Below are 18891 nucleotides of genomic sequence, written 5' to 3'. Positions count from 1 at the left end.
CCGCCCAACTCAAAGGTACTTCTCAGCATATAAGAAAAGAATTCTGCTCTCCCTTAGCCAAATCTTGTGCACAGAGAAGCTACAATACAGCACACCTTTTAGGGCATAATCCTTATTTACACTCTTTAGACAGAAATATCCCAGAGGAGAAGGCTCCAGACACTCTTCCTTCCTCTCTTTCTCAAAGGATTTTTTTCATCTTTTCAGGATGGTCAGCATGCTATTCTCAAACAGAAGCCAAACATTATAGCTTTTACTACTATCAGATTTAGTCAGAATCTAGAAGGAAAATCAAGCTTGGAAAAATAATAATCACAGTTTTAATGTAGAAATAATTGTTCATGAAATCTGAGATCCAACTTCTAGCCAGGGCAAAGCCCCCCAAAATGAGCACTGTGCCTTGGTTTTCAAGCAGAATGAGAAGGTACAACATGGTAGCAAGGTTGAACAGTAATTTTGAAGAAGTCTGTAGAACTGGAAACATCTATTTGCAAGGTAGCAGAAAACTTTTAAAAGCTGAACGGCCTAAATGTAATAATCTAGGCAATTTTCATTCTCCAACACTAAGAATCGTCACAGCAATCACAAATCTTACAATAAGGATCTTCAATAAATCTTACAAATTTGTATTTGTTTTATCTATTGGCTAGTGGTACACCTAGGAGCTACATGTAAGAAAGAGAGGGAAAGGGTATTCTAGATAACAGTAGAGTCAATATTCTAATGATAACAATATGCATAATTTTAGAATAAACTTTGAAGGCGAGAATAGTTAGACATTGCGTAATTGGAAAACAACAGACTGAAAAATGTATTTTCTAAGAGGAAGCTGTGTCAAAGCAATATAATATCCTTCATTGATTGTGTAAAGGTTTTGAAAATAGTAAAGTACAGCTCTCATCTAGCACAATTTTAATTTCGTATTTAATGCAATGTCATGTAGAAAAATATTGTTTAATTTTATTTTATTTATTAAGATGGAGAAGAAGAGTGTTAATGGTAAAATTGAAATGTGAATAGAATATTACTCAGAGAGAAGACTGTCATGAAGTGCCTTGAAATGGGATGATTCAGGATATACCAGACATCCTCAGGGACTGTTTTGAGGATCAGTCTTATTTAATATTTCCATAACTGATGGTCCCACAAGAAGTAGAAATATGCTAATTAAAGTCAGTGGTAGCCCAGAAGGTCAGGAGGTCTCAAGCCAGAGGAACATCAGACTAATCATATGCATATGCATAATCAGATGCAGATATCATTAGAATAATAGAAATGTAACAGAATAAATCAAGGTTATTGACTAGAGATTAAGAACAAGATTTTCTGCAGCAAATTTGGAGCTCGCCTATTAAAGATCTGTGGTGAAGATGAAGCCTGAGAGCAACCAATGAAGCACCAGTGTGATGCAACTACGAAAAAAAGATGTGATCCTAAACTCTATGGGAACTGTATTTCTGTAGCCGTGTAGGCACTGATGTGACCTCATCTGAACTACTCCACGGAAGTCTGACTTTCTCACTCTGTGAGTGCTTTCACATTCAAAAAATGTAAAATTAGACCATGTTCTGGGAAGGGTTACTGGGATTATCAGAAGAACAGATGGCCTGGAGGCTTCATGTCTTCTGTATGGAGGAAGAACCATGTGAGCTAAAAGCCACCAGAACAAATAGGTATAAACCAGCTTTGAATGATTTCTGCCCAGACATGAAGCTTTCATATGCAGAGCAATGAGGTTCCAGCAAAACCTCCCAGAATAAGAACAGTCAGGGAAGAGGGAAGAGAAGCGGGATCAATTTAACTTAATATGCAAGTTTATTAAGATGTTAAGAAAATAATTATATAGCACGGCTGTTTGTAACAGCAGTGGACAGAACGCTGTGAGCTCTTGAATCCAAATGTGATCCTATGTCGACCTCTCTTCCCCCTCCTTGTCTCCCTTGAGCCCATATATTACTTTGATCTGCCCACTCTGATCCTTCACCACAAAGGTATTCACACAAATTCACTCTCAGAGGAGGATATGACAGTCTCTCTTGAAATGTCCACTGTATATATTTCCCAAATCCTTTCAGGACTGTTTGCTCCTTTGAATAAATGGCTTGGGGTTTGTTTTTCCGGTAATCTTTTACAACTTAAAAAAGTCCTTCTGAAGAAGAAACCACACAAGTTTTTGCAGTTAATTTGCATCTTCTTTGTTCCAGCCTAAATCTAATTCTTTAAAATATTTCCTTTTTTTTTTTTTTTGCCTTTTTTTTTGCTTTTTTTTTCTTTTCCTTAACCTGGAAAGTCACTCTGAATCCAGAGTCACAATCCTCCTTTACAAAAATGGAGCTCCTAATTTCTTCTGAAACTAAAAATAGAGCATTTGCCTGATGGTATTATCTAAATTTGTTTCCTTTCTCTTTAGTTCTAGTTCCATACGTTAAATATCACCACCACCACACCCCAACACTGTAATGGTACGTGCCTCAATAACTTTATGCAAATAAATTTGTATCTGTCATAAGCTGCAACATCCTTTGCTTAGTAAGTACAGAGCTGCCACTCTTGGAGTTCATTGACAGTTTCTGTCACAAGCATTTCCTAATGATGCTATATAACCTGAATAGGAAATCTCATTGTAAAACAAAGTTCCAGCAACACGTTTTCAGCATCTTTCATTAATAAACTTGAGCATAGGAATATGATTTAAGCTGTTAGCATGACACATGTAACAAAAAAGTAATGAATGTCATAAAACAGGTAGCTGTAGAGACTCAGAATTAAGAGATGCAATACAAAGAGAAAAAAAAGTTAGGCCCATTGTGTGGAAAACCTGCAGTAAGGAAGTGTGAATAAAATCATCCATGGAAAATGTAGAATCATAGTTTCCAGAAAAATGAACAAAAAAAAATTCCTAATACATTATTTTCCCCATAGAAACAATTAATTAACTGCCAATACCCTTTAGAATATAACACTGTTGAATTCCACTAAAGTGAATTTTCTTCTTTTCCTGTACAAAACCAATGTTGTTCTTTTGCTGGGTCTCAACTCAGTGAAGTCGACTCTGTGGGATCACTGCACCCGTTTGGAGCACTGTGAAATTCAAGCAGGATCTGCAAGTGCCAGGGTTTGCATACAAGCTGCTTACTGTAAGCTATGACTTCTGTTTACCTCCATGCAAGCAAAACGGCAGTTTTCTATCATAAATGAGTCATCATATTCAAAGCTAAGCCCAACCTTGGCCAAAACTCAGGAGGTTCTCACTTCTGCTTTTGCTGGCTAAACCTAGGAAGGCTTGCTCACATCCTCAGGAGTTCAACACATAATTGCCTTTGAAGATTTGAGATTTAACTATTTCTAAGCTAGTCATCACCATGCCGTCCATGTGATCAATGATAGCGTTCTTAAGTAGCACATCGTGGTTGGATCGGAAACCTCAACATGATTTTGTTTGTAAAATGACAGAAAAAAACATGTGGAGAAAGTTTTCAGTTGACAGTTTGTTATAGGGGAAAACCCCATGGTTTTTAGTGGTGCACGTATTTTTGCTGAAAATGTCTATTTTCTGTGCAAAAATGACAGCTTTTCAGTTTGGTGATTATGGGCTTATTTATTGTCTTCAGCTGTAAGAGTTATTTAATGTGACTTCTGATTATCTTGCTGCTTAATGGATACGGTTATGAGTCAGAGCAGACTCAGACTCCCCTTTTGCTGCTAGGCATTTTGGCAAACCTTGGGTGATTTTTTTTTTTCCCCTGCACAGTAGCAGGAATGGGAAGTAATGTTCCGTTCAATTCTTTCAGCTGTGACTACTATTAATTATTTTCAAGGTTTCCCTTAGGAAGACACTCTCACAGGAAACGTGCTCTTAGTCTCACCTATATGCGCCCGGTGGTTATGCTTCTGGGAGGCAGATCACTCCAAGCTAAGGGGTAAGACAAGAATGTTTTTCTGTGGATTCTCATGAGGGACTTGGTTTCAGTGCCAAAAAAAAACCAAAAAAGAGTTCATGGAGCAGTGAGGTGCTGGCTACTTGAACACTGGCTAGGTTAAACGTTGAATTCAGGCTGAAGGATTAGTTTAACATTGTCACAGGAGGTAACAGGGCTTACTGAAAGTAGTTGTTCAGCCACTAACAGGGAAATACACCTACCAGCATTCCCCCAAGTACTGCCCGTGTAGCTTCAGATGTTGCAAATACATTGCTTTTTTATTTTTCGACCTTGTTTTTTCATCATTTTCACAGCATTGCGAGTGAAGAGGAGAAGTACTCAAAATAAGCCACAGGCGTCTAACGCCAGCCCGGGTGAGCAGAGGCTGGCAAGCCCTGAGGATGGCAGGTTCAGGGTCTTCGGCTACTGAGCATCCCCTAGTGACTGGCCCTCCCCATTACAGCCTCCTGCTTTTCTGGGTCCCACAAGGAGCACGGAGCACCTCAGCTCCGTTTCCCAGCCTCCGAACAATGGATTATTACAAATAAACAGGTCCTAGACTTACAGAAGCACTGACAAGCTACAAAATAAGTCATCACTTCAAGACAACAAGGACCTCTTTTTAATCCAAGTACGTAACAGGGATTAAAAAACATCATCCCTTGTTCAACCTACCAAAATAGGAACTTAAGATACTTCTACAGATACAGTATCTTTTCCCTTAAAAATTAACTAATGACTCATAAACCAAATAATGAGATTGTTGGTGTTATTTCCTCAGTGGATGCTACAGCACGTTAAAAACGTTTACATTTCACAGAGAGATAACAATGCACTTTTTTTTGTCATCTATCGGACTGCTTGCTGCATTTGAATGATGAAGATGGGCAAGTTTTGAGTCAAGAAAATCCTGCAAGCTGTAGAGTTTGCTAGTAAACAAACAGGAAAAAATCATCTGCTTCAGCAATATGTGGGATTCATTTTTTTTTTTTCTCCATGCAACAGAAACTTTTTTTCTAAATACTTTCACCAGCTTCAGGAAAGGGTGGGTTAGAGTCAGGGGTTTCCTGAGCCTTTTCAGAACACGGTTTTAACGTAGCCGTGTGTTCAGAAGAGCCCCTAGAGAGTCTTGTTTTGGAACACTCTGACGCCTACACAGTATTATCTTTGCTACGTTTTGCAGTTTTGTGTGAAATTTATTTTTAATCTTTAACAAAACATGCCCCTGTTTATCTTAAATTCAGAAAAGGTTTAATAATTTAAAACAAAATAACTTTTTAAATAATTAGATTTACAATGAATGCCAAAACATAAAAGTATAAAGCAAGTTAACAAGAAAGGGCTTCTTAAAGATCAAAGAAAATGTGTTTATTTGATTTGATTAAAAACAAATAAAAAGTACTTTCACTTTAACAGGTTATAACTGGCTGTTGACAGAAACCAGTGAAAGAGTTTCCCAGTCCCACAGGATAAAAGTTTTCTTTTGATAGAGGTTCACGTACTCAGAACAGATTGCCCACTGATAGGTCAAAGGAATCATATTCTGAAAAGCGACAAAGCTGCATCAGTATTAAAAATGGTGGATACAAAGGCAAGTTTCCTTGGACAACATATCCCTTTTGCTATTATTAAGTAGGACTGATGGTGTAAATCAATGGGTATTTCTATTTTCCATCCCTCTATACACAAAAAAGCTCTGGGAATAGAAGTAAGAAGTACCATTTAATGTAGTGGAAAGGTAGGATATATTAGCTCAAAAACTGCTTTAACACAGCAGTAGAGTTCCCTGGAGCCAGTAGAGAGCTGGCTTCTGTAGATCTTCTCTTCCATGGGCAGAAGAGGCTGGTATGTGCCAGCCTTTGCCCTGCCAGCCATGTTGTGCCTCTGTCATGGCAAATTTTGAGTTCACTGGGTAAGTCTCTCCCCAGGGCTTCAATGGGAAATGTACAGACCTCTCATGAAATCACGCCATGCTGGGATTCAGGCAAGAAAAAGCTAAGTAATTGAAACAGGAATTTGCTTTGAGTCAGGCTGTCTAAAACTTTGTTTAATGAGGTTTAATGTTTGTTAATACCGATTTAACTTCTAAAAGAGCATTTGAAAGAGTATGGGTGTTTTTTTCAAAGAGTAAACACTTTCCTCATTCCTAAAAGATAAAAGAATCCATGGTCTAAAGATTGCTTGAAACCTCAGTGAAGTCCCCCAGCTAAACCAAGAAACCCAGATTTGACATTCCAAAAATGCTGAGGTAAAAAACATCCAACAAATATTTAAAACATTCATACATTTCAGACCTTCTCTACACAAAATGATGAAAAAATTGTTCTTAAAAAAATAATAATTTGCAGGTTGGTTATCTTTAAAAGCAACATATGAAATTCATCTCCCTATCTTTACAGAAGTACTCATTTAGAGGAGCAGCAGTTATTTTCACATTAATTTTTGAGAGCCCTCGTACTCTGAAGAGTATGTCCACATGCTCTTTGAAAAGTGTCCACATCCAAGAACAGCCTCTTTAGCAACCACAGGCACTGCATCTCACTTTCTACCCTGTTATCATTGGCCTGGAAGATGCCTTCAGACAGACTATTCAGACCAGCAACCCCCTGGCAGGCAGGGCAGGCTCCGGCATGCAGGATCCTGCGTGCTGGGGCTGCTGTGCCTGGCGCAGCGCCTGTGGGCTCCTGTCTCCACTCTGGTGAGCATGATGCTGGGGGCAGCCATGAAACCACCTGCAACCCAAAGGGCAACCATACTTACTGCTGCTCAGCAGTTGAAGCACTCATCGCCCACCACATGCTCTCATTTCTGATCAAAGGTCAGGTCAGCCCAACAGTTGCTCATGTAAGTCCTATTAACCTGCAGCCGAGCTGCAGAGAGGAATGAGATACTACTCCGATCATCCACCGTTGAGATACTCACTGTAAGATCATTAAAACAAAGCTAGTTGTGAAAGAAAACAAGCCTTGCTGCAATTTAAAATACTTGGTAATTTGATGAGAAAAATGTGTGTGCGATATGTGTTTATGTCTGGAAGTTTTCCCTAGAGTGAAAGCCTTTAAAGGAAAACCAGAGCTTTCTTGCAATGTATGTTCTTTTATGTTATGCAGCCTAGACTGTCAATTGCAGTGATGTCAAAAATGTACATGGAGTGATTGCATCCTGTCTGTGTCCTGCAAGAATGACTTTGAAAGTTAGATGTTTCATCTCTACAGTCATATCCTGACCAACAAACTCAGTCAATAAATAAATACATTTAGTGGCAAACCTAGCTTTTTCTGTAAGCTGCAGTTAAACAGGAACTGGATTTGTTTTTTGTATTCACATCTATTCTATAATAATGGATCCAGCACCACAATAACCCAGTACCCATTATAAGATCAGAGAAACCTTTGTGGTACCCGTTTTCCTAAAAATGATTTAAACCCCCCAGTCCTCCATTCTCATGCTTTTGAAGTCTTTGCTTTAAGCCTAAGATGTGAATACAAAGGGCCAGAACTTTGGTTGAGAACATTTTTTTTTTTTTAAAGTTGTGAATTGATGTTGCTCAAGAAAGAGGAAAACAGTTTGAAGCATATGAATCTTTTCATGTATTTTCCAAATGTGTGCCATTAAAACATGCATAAAATTCCCATTTTAATATTGCTTTTTGCACAAGCTGTGGTGTTTAATTGCCAAATTAAATTCATAGCACCAGGCCAATCTGGGGCAAAATCTTAAAGAGTTGGATGAGCTACAGGTCAGAGGAGAAATACGTAGAACAGATACGCCAGCCACACAGCTGGAGCTACACATCAAAAACTGTGGAAAACTTTCTCATGATTCTCAGAAAGCCTTTCAGCATTCTATAGTATTGATTCTGTCACCACACCGCTATGGTGGTTGTTGACACTTGCCCACCAACACAGGATTTATCCACCACTCCCAAAACTTGTTTCCAAACATTAACGTGCTGCAGGCCCATCCCCGTTGGCCACCGATAGCTCGGGGCCCCAGGGGCCGCCTGAGGTCCCCGGTGGGCTCCGTGGCAGGCCCAGCACGCCAAGCCCTGACATCCTCACCACCCCCTCAGCCCAGCGGCGCTGCTAGGGTCACCCGAGCTCGCCACTTTCTGCCGCCCGCGGCCCGCTGGGAGGGGCCGGGTGGAGCCTGGAGAAGCTGCCCCCACCCGACACCCGGCCCGCTGCGGCTCCCACCGGGGGCAGGGCACTGCCGAGACAGGTAGCTTTGGCCAACATGCGGGAACACGGCGGTTGCTGCGCAGGCAGCGGCCCCAGCAGCAGACGAGCCGGGACAGGACCCCAGCCACAGCACAGGGACCCCAACGCGACGCTGCTACCGCCCACCGCGCCCTTCAGGGCAGCCGTGGCCCCGCCCCCGCCAGGCCCCGCCCCCGCCAGGCCTGCCGCCGAGGGGGCGCTGTTCCCTCCTTGCGTCTGACGCAGCGCGCCGGGGGCGGGGCGGAAGTGAGGCGGCGGGGGGCCGGAAGCGGCTGTGCGTGAGGGCTCAAGATGGTGAGTGCGGGCCTGCGGTGGGGCTGGTGGGGGTCGCTCTTGCGCCGGGGTTGGAACGGGACGGGTGGGCCTGTCTGTCTGACCCCCCACCTCCTCCCCCCCCCACCTGGCTGGTGGCCCCTTGGGGGTGGCGGCTGTTGGGTGAGGGATGCTGGGGCCGTGCTGAGTCATGGGGTCTGGTGTGGCCATGGGGGGCGCCCGCCCGCCCCGGGGGCCCGGTGTCCCTCGTCTGGCCCAGTGCTGGCTGGTCTCTACCAGGCGTTCGTGAGCGCTCTAGGCCGAGGCGGCCTGAGGGGTGCGTGGTTGTGGGTAAAGCCCTTGCTCTGGGAGTGGGGTGGGATGGGGAGGCTGAGGCCCCCTGGTTAACCCCTGGTAGCCCCCAGTCTCTCGGTGCCGCAGCCAGCGCGGCGGGAGGAGGTCGTGCCTTGGTCCTCTGTGGTGGACAGCAGTGGTGTGACCACCGAAGATGGCATGGGCACTGGTGTGGCTTGAAAGTGTTACTTTTTGGGAGTATTCTGTGTTTTTTTTCCTTACCTTTGACTTCACTTTGATCTTCCCTCTTGTCATATCTTCCAAGTAATGCATCTCTTTAATGCTTACACTTACAGCCATCTTAGAAAGGTCTGGTTAGTGTTGAGCACATTAGTTAGTAGGTGTTTTATATGTACATAATAACAGGTATTTTGGGGTTTTCTAATAGCTGTTAAGTTATGGACAGTTAACACATTAATACAAAAGACCTTAACTGTAAGCATGAATTTTCTGTTGTCTCTGACAGTGCTGCTGGAGGAAGCTCCTCCACTGAACAGCTCATCACTGTCACCTTCCAGAATTTATTTTACATTGGCCTATTGGAACAATTTGTGTAAACTAAAATCACTTCAATAAAATCAGGCACAGTAGCATGAATTCAGTGGTCTGAGTTAAGATGGCTTTACTTAGTCTGTGGAGGTGTTTTTTCTGGTCTTCTGCTAAGTTACTGTTTTTCCCTTGCTCTTTCATTTAACTGGCATACTAGGTTGCTTGAATACACCTTGTCCTCTTTATGCTAGCCTTAAACTATGGATAAAATTGATTTGATTTTACTTGATTGTGTTTGAAGTAAATGAGGGAATGCTCAATCATGTTCCTTTCTGTCCTGTCAGCTGAGCATGACCTGCCATCTTCCTTTTCCATCCCTGCAGCCCAGGACAGGAATGAACAAGGAGGAATTGCAAATTTAAGTGTTTCAGCCAGATCCAAGAAATGCATTACCAGTACCTGTGACTGTTATAAGACTCTGAAAGAATTCTGATTCAGTGGGGGGTTTGTGTTTTGATTGTTTTGGTTTGTTTTTTTTCAATGAGACTCTAAAGTCTAGGGTTTGTACGTGAGCAGTTTAAGGAGCCTTTGAGCACTTTGTTTCATTTGTCTGGCCTAATAGCCTGTACAGAAGGGATCTGCTTCTGTTCAAGTAAGCCTCCCATTTTTTTTATTCCAGAATTCCAGAGGTGCTGCTTCTCTGCTGAAGGATAGTATCCCCATCACTGAATTCTCGGCTTCAGGACTACTTGAGGGCCCAGATCTTCTGCGTAGAGGGTATGCTTTACTTGTTCTTGTTGAATTGTGCCATAGCCAATGTTGAACTTCAGATATAGGAAGAAAGTATGTGTTAAATGTTGCCTTTAAAGAAGGTTGGTGGCAATTGTATTGCTAAAGCCTAAAGTGCATGTATTTAATTGTATTGTCTTTCAAACATGAATTTTCTGTGAAGTGTCACTTGAAGTAGATGACATTAGTGGACTTTTACCTGTGTGATATGGCTCTTTAGAAAAGAGATAGTAAAGTATTAATAACTAAACTATATGCTGGTTTTAATATACATGTAAATTGAGTGTGCCATAGCACTGTGGGAAATGATGAATTTCAGCATTGGTACAAAAAGTAAAGTTAATATAATAAAAATAATGGGTTTCAGTTTTGCCATTTTACATGAGTGCAAAATTGCATGCATGTCTTGGATAATGAATCGAAAAGAAGTTCACGGAGTTTAAAATGCAGGTAATACCTTCCCCCCCTCATTTTTGTATATACAATATTCAGTTGCAAAAGCTTGGAGACTTCTAAAATCAGATACGAGGTAGCTGGGCCACAATTATATCTATGATGTTTTCATTTATTAATTTTTTTTTCTATTTCTGAAGAGGGTCAAAGAAAAAAACCTGTCATTTTGTTTTGTCAGACATTGAAAAGGATGTCTGAAATTTAAATTCTTTTTATTCTGGTAGTGCAGTGGTTAGGTCTTATTCATTGCTTCAGTATTAAGCTGCTTTTTTTTTTTCATAGTTGTGTGTCTGTGCATTGATGTTTGTATCTGAGATTAGTTTTGGAATGCAGCTTAAAAAACGGTAACCTGATTAATTTGAAGTTCCATTTTTCTAACTTGTATTTCTAGCTTTACTAGTGTGAAAAATGAATTGTTGCCCACCCACCCACTGGAGCTGTCAGAAAAAAATGTAAGTGTAGCATCAAATTTAGCTGTCTTCACTCTTAGCTGTTATGTTTTAAATTAACGATGTGGTTACCTGGTCTGCTTTTTGTAGTAACAAGTAATGAACAGGGTCTTGACTTTAACAGATTAAAGATGTTTAACAATGGTAACATTTTAGTTAAATAACATTGTTGGCAAATGTGTTTAATGTTAACCTCCCATTTGTGACTCTCTGCAAGTATGTGAGTGGGCTTTCAAGTAGCGATACACATACTAAGGTTTAGTCATCTAAAAGTTAAGCTAGTTGTGTATGCAGCCTCTGTAATTAGATGGAGGCACACCTGTCACTTCTGGAAGGCTGTTCCTCCCATTTTGTCTGTAGGTTTACCATAATCTTTGTTTTCAGTCTGAACGCATAAATATTTTTCATTAAATTACTTGATCCCATTTAGAAATTTAATACCTACAGTTTGTTGTAAAGGTATGCAATCTGTCCAGGATAGTCATCACTTGTGGACCACTTAAGTGGTCTGTGGATCATAGGTTGAAGGTAAAGGGAGACGAGACTGACAGCCTTGGTGAAGTAGATGATTGAACTTACCTCTGGTGCCTACTTTGTTAGCACAGATCATCTGATGTAATAAAATGTCCTGAGGCAAATGCAGTATTTGGATAGAATGTTCCAAATTGCTAAGCTAATCAGCATGAGAAGGTCTGAATGTAATGGCTAATGTATTCTAATTCTAACCAGTGCTAGTGCTGTCTTGAGTTAAAAGGGTGTTGTTACGTGACACCAACTTAACAAGCTTATTTATGAATGTTTCCAAGCTCTTTGTTGATCGATTTACTCTGTTTTTACAACTGGCTGCTATAGCTTAGTTTTTAATTCTTCTTGCTGTATAAAACCTGCATATTTAAAAGATTACATGCTAGAGAGAAAAAAATTCACAGAAATAATGAAAATACACAAGGTAATCCCCTAAGAATTACCTTGTGAAACTTTTAAATTATTTTTTCCACCTATTGTTTGGTTAGGTTTTTTGTAAGTTTATCTTAAGAATTATTTTCATGTACATTTGAATAGGAAAAGATTTTCCTGGCCCAGGAAAGTTATGGTTGTTTTTACTGCCATAAATGGTAGGTTATTCAGGTAGCACTAGTAGAAACCAAATATTTCTGCTACCCAGATAAGGACCCCCACCTTTATAAGGTAAAAGAAATGGAAAAAATGATGTGACCAGAATTGTAAGTTTTGGGTGAGACATAAACAATATTTTCTGCTAACTTCTGAAGAGATTCTGTATAGGTTGTTATGAAGAAAATGCACATTATGCCTTTGACTTGTATTTTCCTGTTGATTTTTGAGATCCCTTCACATAAATGGGATGATATTGTTGTACTGGTAAGCTTTTGTTATGCAGATTAAGTACAGGTTTTAAAATAAAGTTTTGTATTTTTTGTTTTACTTTACGATACTGTATTGTGTCAAAATTACAGGCATGCAGTCACTAACTATAAAAGCCAACTTTGAGACTGGATTACTCAAGCTTAAGTTTAACATTAAGCCTAAGTTGCTTTTGTATACATCAGTGTTCATGAGCCAGCACTTTTTCATTAAAAGAACCCTCTACTAAATTTTCATTGTCTTGCTGTTCAGTTTTAGAGCAGCTGGTAAATGAGGCGCTTTCTTTTGCTTTTCAGAGTCGTATGGAGTATATGTGGTGCTCTGTCTTCCTACTTGATGAAAAAAATATTTCAAGCATTCTCAAGTAGAGTCTTTGATGGCTGACAATGGTCAGTTTAAACCAGACTTGGCTTGAGTTTGTGCTGACGATACTGTAGTAATGTAAAGTAGTGCAAAACTACACCACTTGGTGGTGGTACATGTCCCGATTGTCACAAATAACAAAATAAAATTGCTACTTATTGATTTGCAATAAAACCCAGCCAAAAGCAATTTCAGTTTCATAAAACAAATATTACTGCATGACTTTCTTTAGTATACATTTGAGACACATATGATGGTATCATTGAATTTTTACATTAAAAATTAATGTGTATTGAAGTAGGATGCCACAGATCTCTTCTATGGCTATACTTGAAAGTACCTTTTTCTAAAATAAAAATCAATGTTGTTTGTGATAGTTCCAGTTAAATCAAGATAAAACAAACTTTGCCACGTTGAGAAACATTCAAGGACTCCATGCACCTTTAAAGCTGCAGATGGAGCTCCGAGCAGTGAAACAGGTAGGCATTTTTATCCAACAGGTATAACTTAAATCACTTGAAAAAAATGTTTTATCTCAGAACATGCTTTGAGAGACATCTTACTTTGTTGAAATACCTTATGTTTCCAAAAGAAGTTCTACTGGGCTGCTTTCATTAAAACCAACTAACCAAACACTGCAGTTAATAGTTTCCAGAACAATCAATATGCTAAAGCCTTTCGGCTGCTCTTCTTTTATTGATTACTTGGTGAAGTTCTAACTGCTCTAGCTTTTCTGTGGACTAGCTTCCTCTAAGCCTTTAGAGAAAAGGAGGAATTGAGTGTTAACTCCTAGAATTAATATTCTCCTCTGGAATGTATGACCTTTGTGGGAAGGAATCCCTGCATGTGTAGGGAAAAGACTTAGGTCTGAAGCAGGTAGTGATTTGGGAGTGGAATTAGAGGTAACCTAAAGAAGAAACCTGAAGCAGGGAATTTGCTATGTACTTACTTTGTTCTGCAGCCTTTCTTGTAAGATCAGGGAGGTCTACAGGGAGTTAGGTTCAAAGGTTTTAACTCTTTAATTGGGAAGCTGAATCTGTCTCCTTTTCCTTTTGATCTCCTAGGATGGAGGGTAACTGGAGGGACACTGACTTTGTCTCTTGGGAGATATGGAAAACTCATTGGTCCCATTAAACTTTTTTTTGGTTTGTTTGACAACTATATTGACAAACAATAGTTTGACAACTATTAGGAGTTGTTTTTCCAAGTGAGTTAGAGCAATTTTATATTCCCTTCCAGTGGATCAGGTGCTACTGAAGCACAGTGAGGTGCAGAAATCACTGGTCCTGAAGGTGTGCAAGTCAGGATGTATGAAAACATCTGTTGATCTCAGCTGTGCTGTCTTGTAAGGAAAAATTTTTTTCCTAACTTATGTTAGCACATGGCAGCAAATGAGTCAGGTGAGGATATTCTGCTAGTGTATTCTCTGCAGGTATTCTTGGGGGATGTGTGGGAAAATACAGGACTGGAAAGTTTTTCGCTCCCAGCTTCATGTTAGGTAACACAAGTTCTCTTGTGGCTTTATTTCACTTTTCTGAAATATTTACTGCAATAGTTTATTTGAACTTCGGGCAATGATACCAGTAGTGATTATGGAAATCTCTGATGTATCATGTAGCTATCTTGTTACACACAAAAATAATTTTATAGTTGTAAAATACATTCATGGTATAACTGAAGCATCACTACTAGCAGTGAATGCAATTGTAAGTACAGATAGGCCATTCTCAGAATGTTTAGGATCTGAATGCTGTGTGTACCTCTCTTATTTTTTTTTAATAATACTGTGGGTGAAGGGTACAGAAAAATGAAAGTAACTGGGAGTTGACTTGAAGCTTAAGTTGGTGGGGATCAGCAAAATAATTGATTAGATGTGAAAATCAGTATAGCTCCTTCACTTATATTCCTGACTTAGATCAGAGATGCAGCAAACTTAGCATGTGGTTTCCAAACACTGCACTATGTCAATCACCCAATACTGACCTCAGGGTGTAGATGTTTGTTGCAGTGAGCTTCCCCAGCTTTTTGTGGGAACAGAGGAGAAGAAAAAAACCCTACATTTTTTGAAACTCTTTTATTTGCTGTAGTAGCTACAGTGCAGTCAAAGCTACAAATCTAGTGAAAGGCTGATCTTTGCCAAACAGGGAGGTAAACCACAGAAGATGGTGGTGTTAGGTAGGTTTTGTTATGTGTGTGCCAGTAGTTCTCTTGCTGCGTTGTTGTTTAAGGAAGCAGTGACTTTGCCTGTTGCTTTTCTCTGTCACTTCAACTGAAAAATCCAAATATAAATGCCCTCAATTTCAGACTTGCAGAGTCTTGAACTCTTGTCTTTTTACAGGTCCAGCGTCTCCCATTTCTTTACAGCTCAAACATAGCACTGGATACTCTGAGGGGAAATCATGAATCCATTGGTTTTGAGGATATCCTTAATGGTAAGTACATTCTGTTTTGAACGTTACGGAAACATTTCAAAGTAAAATTTGGGAACTGAGAAGTTCTTTGCCTCTATGGAATAGGAGAATTAAATGCACAAAATAGAAAAAAATGAACTCCTAAAGGCAAAGAAGTACTGTGGGAAGGAGAAATAAGTGTGGTTCAGCTGCTAGTTGTGTGAAAATTACTCTGAAATATTAAAGACTGTATTTGCTTGTAGGCTGGGTTTCTAAAGGAATAGAATATTGTGCACTTAGATTGTATTCATGTTTCCCCAGAAACTTTTGAACTACTTACGCAGATTTTGACAGGTGGAAGTTACAAAGATCCAAAGTTTTTACAAATTCTGTAATTAAAAATAAAGGCTAGAGGAGAGGTACTAAACTAATGAACCAGAGATGTGGCAAGGGGAAGGCTCCCTCAAATTAACTCCACAGTTTGCAGTTGTGTGGTGGGCTACTGACTGACAGCTGGTATGTGTGGAATGGAATAAACCTGGAAGAGTAGTTTAAAGAAATTATTTCTTTGTAGCTGGTAGTTAAGGATGTGGAAGGAGGCAGAGGGTATTTTGCGGTGGGACTGGAGAATGGAAAGAGCCAGGGAGACAGGAAGGTGGAAATAATGGAGGGGTAAGTGGGAATCTAGAGGCATAAGGTAAATCTGAGATAATTTTCTGGGATGGGTTTACAGGGAGTAAGGGAAGGAATCTTAGGTTATTGTGATTCAAGGGTAGAGCAAGGTCAAACATAATTGATAGGAATTTAGTTATTTACCATTGCTCACAATCTGTCACATACGGAGTGCTAAGGAGTGAGCGAGCCAGAAGTGTTTCTGATAAGGTTCTATTTATCAGCTGGGGCTGGATTAGATAGTTTTGGTGTCTGTGGAGGAATCTGGCATTAATACGCTATATTTATGGAAGGAAAACACTCTGATACACCCATAAAGAAAGGTGTATTTCTTCTGAAGTGCAGTCACAATCTTTTTTTCTGGCATTGATTTATTTTTTTTATGGAAATGAAGTTTGTACCATCAGCATTGGTATCTCTTGTGCCCTCTGCACATTTCTTGATAACCTTTGGTGGCTAACAACCGTACCCCATACAATGAGGAGATCTCAGGTATTTAAGGGCACAGAATTTCTGTGAAACTAGGTGGTTAGGTGGAGAAGAGAAACCATGAGTGTGTCCCAACTAACAGAATGGAGGAGTATGAGCCCAGCTATTGTGCAGAGAAGTTGCATTGGAAAGAGATGTGGGGTGCCTGTGGGGAAAAGCTTCAGTCAGACTTGAGTTTTCTTAAACACAAAATTCAATCAGCCTTGACACTCAGCCTATAGGAGGCTATTATGTAGAATTGGTTGGTTTTACTTGAAGTGTGTATGGGTCCTTATGAAACACTGTTCTACTATAGATGTATTTGTTTTCTGATTACTGCTTTGGAGGGAGGCTTATGAGTTAGACCTGCATTGTGCAACACTATAAAAAAAACCCAAAACAGTCCACAAGCTGTTGCACTAAGCATTAGAATGAAAAAATACATGGTCATGTTCATAAATATACTTGGTCTTTAGCCTGGTAAAAGCCTCATGCTATCAATTTGGTTTTTGCAGATCCTTCACAGAGTGAAGTTATGGGAGAACCACATATGATGATGGAATACAAGCTTGGTTTATTTTAACAATGTACTCCACACAAGTGTTTTGTGCGTGTCTTTGTACTGCAGATCTAAATATGTGATACTAAATTGACACTCACAGTGTTAAGCAGCCCTACAGTTATCATTTGCCTTCCTTGATGAAAAGGCACATTAAATGTTTAAAGTCTATAATTGTTTTGTGCTTGTTGTCAATTGTGTAAATGTTTTGTAACTAGGTAGTTTAAACCATGTCTTTTCATACACTGCTCAGGACAATAGCTTCTTAACTATGGAAATGGTATATATGTATCCAAAAAATCCAAAAATACCCATGCATTTGAAAACTGATTACTGTAGGTAAATGCCTTTAATGGATGTTCTTGCAGAACTTTTTAAGGGGGAAAAGAAGGTATTTTCCATTGAGTAAATCTTTGTTCATGAAAATTTCCATACACTTTTTAAACTATTGAATAAAAGTTTGCTATAAATGCTGTTGCGTTCCAAAATATATTTAATCGTAAATCAAGAATCTCTCACCTACAACAAAGGGTTGTTCCTTTTTCCTGAAGTATCTTTAACTTCTGCACTGCCAATGGAATCCTGCTACGTACACTTTAACCCCCCCATTGACAGTTGTTCATGAGTGAGCTATTAAGCTTTTGTGTAGAATTGGAAGTATTGCTGTAAGAAGGAAAGTAAAGGTCTGGATTTTTTAATCTGTGTCCCTGAGAAGACCTTCTGGTTTCTAAGGTAGAAGCAATTTCCATTTGGTTTAAAGAGGTGTTTTAAAATCCATTTGGGAACATAAGCCAAAAGACCACTCAGATACAGGTATTTTAGTAGTCGGAGATTAAGAAAGAGTGCAGTGACTAATTATTACAGTACCTAATAAAGCTGCTGCAGTGAGAACATGAAGATACAGTGATACTAGATGACAAATAAGAGAAAATTTTTTTTTGTGGGTTTACCAAGGAAGGATAAGGAAGAATAAGAGATCTACACCTAAATACACCTCTTGAAGGAGTAGGCCACTGCAAAGTTGTTTGTGTGCTTAAGTGTGTGGGGTGTTACTAAATTCAGGGTTGTAACAACTATTTTCTGCTGTAATGTGCTTTTGTCATATATAAATCCTGCAAGGCAGATAATATCATATGGTCTATTAGGAGAAAAAAGCCACCTGTGGTTAAAAAAATACCATCTCTTGTCATATGTGGGGAGCTTAGAAATACTGTTTCAAGACACGAACTGTGTTTATTCAGATTTTAATAACTTGGTTGAACTAAGTGTACTTGGCAGTGTTTCTGCATGAACACTATAAGCCTCTTCACAATCCCAAGCAGCTCGTGTGCTTAAAGCTGCCACGAATTCCCTATCCATGTGGGCCAAAGCCCCCAGCTCCAATCCTGTAAACTTCACAGCGCATTTATGTGCATCTACTGCAAAACATCACAACAAATTAAAAACATAGAGATGGCACAGTATAAGGCACTTTACTGGTGGTTTTATATTTATATATTTAAACTTGTTTCATTTAAGAAGTGAAGCTTCTAAAATTGTCTTTCAATTGAGAGTTGCAGAGATTAGAGGCTTGTGCTATGGAATACAAGCAGTTTCATTTGTGTGTTTTGCCTCAGTGAGGTTAAAACAAGGGACCAATAAATTGAATATGGAAGTGTAGACCTACTCACTGGTTTGTTTTCCATAGCTGTCCTGGTCTTTCTGTGAGCTGATATACTTTACTAAATACCAGATTTAGCTGCTTTTTATAACTGACAATTTTCTTGGTAGCTCTGTGTAAAGCAAGCTTGGGGTTCAGTAGGCTTTGTACTGCTGTAGGCTCTGGCCGGAGAGGCTGAGGGATTACCTTGCCATGCCTGGGGCAAATTAAGGTACGGACATGGATTTGTAGGCTTTCCTACCAGTACTGTTCCAGAAAAGAGAGCCATCTCATAGTAGTACACAGTTACTGGTACCTTATAGCTGCGCACCTTGGTGTATCTAGCTAGTTGGCCTTTCCTGATGTTGGCTGAAAGATGGATGCTATTGCATTTGAGCAAAACTACGTTAAGTAATTCTCAGTGCAGTGAAGACCGAATACAGCTTAGGAGGTGGGGCGTAATTTCTAGGTGGTTTTGTTCAGCAATTAGT

The 18891-nt window shown here is 39.7% G+C and overlaps 1 protein-coding gene across 1 annotated transcript; it reads left to right on the top strand.

Moving 5' to 3' along the window:
- Window positions 1–8311: 8311 nt before the first annotated feature.
- LOC121083245 (proteasome maturation protein) lies at window positions 8312–17231 on the top strand. Its single transcript, XM_040583398.1, has 6 exons — window positions 8312–8434; window positions 9915–10012; window positions 10869–10929; window positions 13050–13151; window positions 15011–15104; window positions 16718–17231. Exons 1-6 carry the CDS (start codon window positions 8432–8434, stop codon window positions 16783–16785), a joined length of 426 nt encoding a protein of 141 aa, XP_040439332.1. The 5' UTR covers window positions 8312–8431; the 3' UTR covers window positions 16786–17231.
- The last annotated feature ends 1660 nt before the right edge of the window (window positions 17232–18891 follow it).

Source organism: Falco naumanni, chromosome 2, assembly GCF_017639655.2.
Source record: "Falco naumanni isolate bFalNau1 chromosome 2, bFalNau1.pat, whole genome shotgun sequence".
Lineage (NCBI taxonomy): Eukaryota > Metazoa > Chordata > Aves > Falconiformes > Falconidae > Falco > Falco naumanni.
Note: the sequence above shows the minus strand (reverse complement) of the source record. Positions and strands in the feature narration are given on the sequence as shown.

Coding starts and splice junctions, on each gene's coding strand:
- LOC121083245 (XM_040583398.1), top strand. Junction 10,013..10,868: donor CCAGATCTTCTGCGTAGAGG/GTATGCTTTACT, acceptor TTGTATTTCTAG/CTTTACTAGTGTGAAAAATG. Junction 10,930..13,049: donor TGGAGCTGTCAGAAAAAAAT/GTAAGTGTAGCA, acceptor TGTTTGTGATAG/TTCCAGTTAAATCAAGATAA.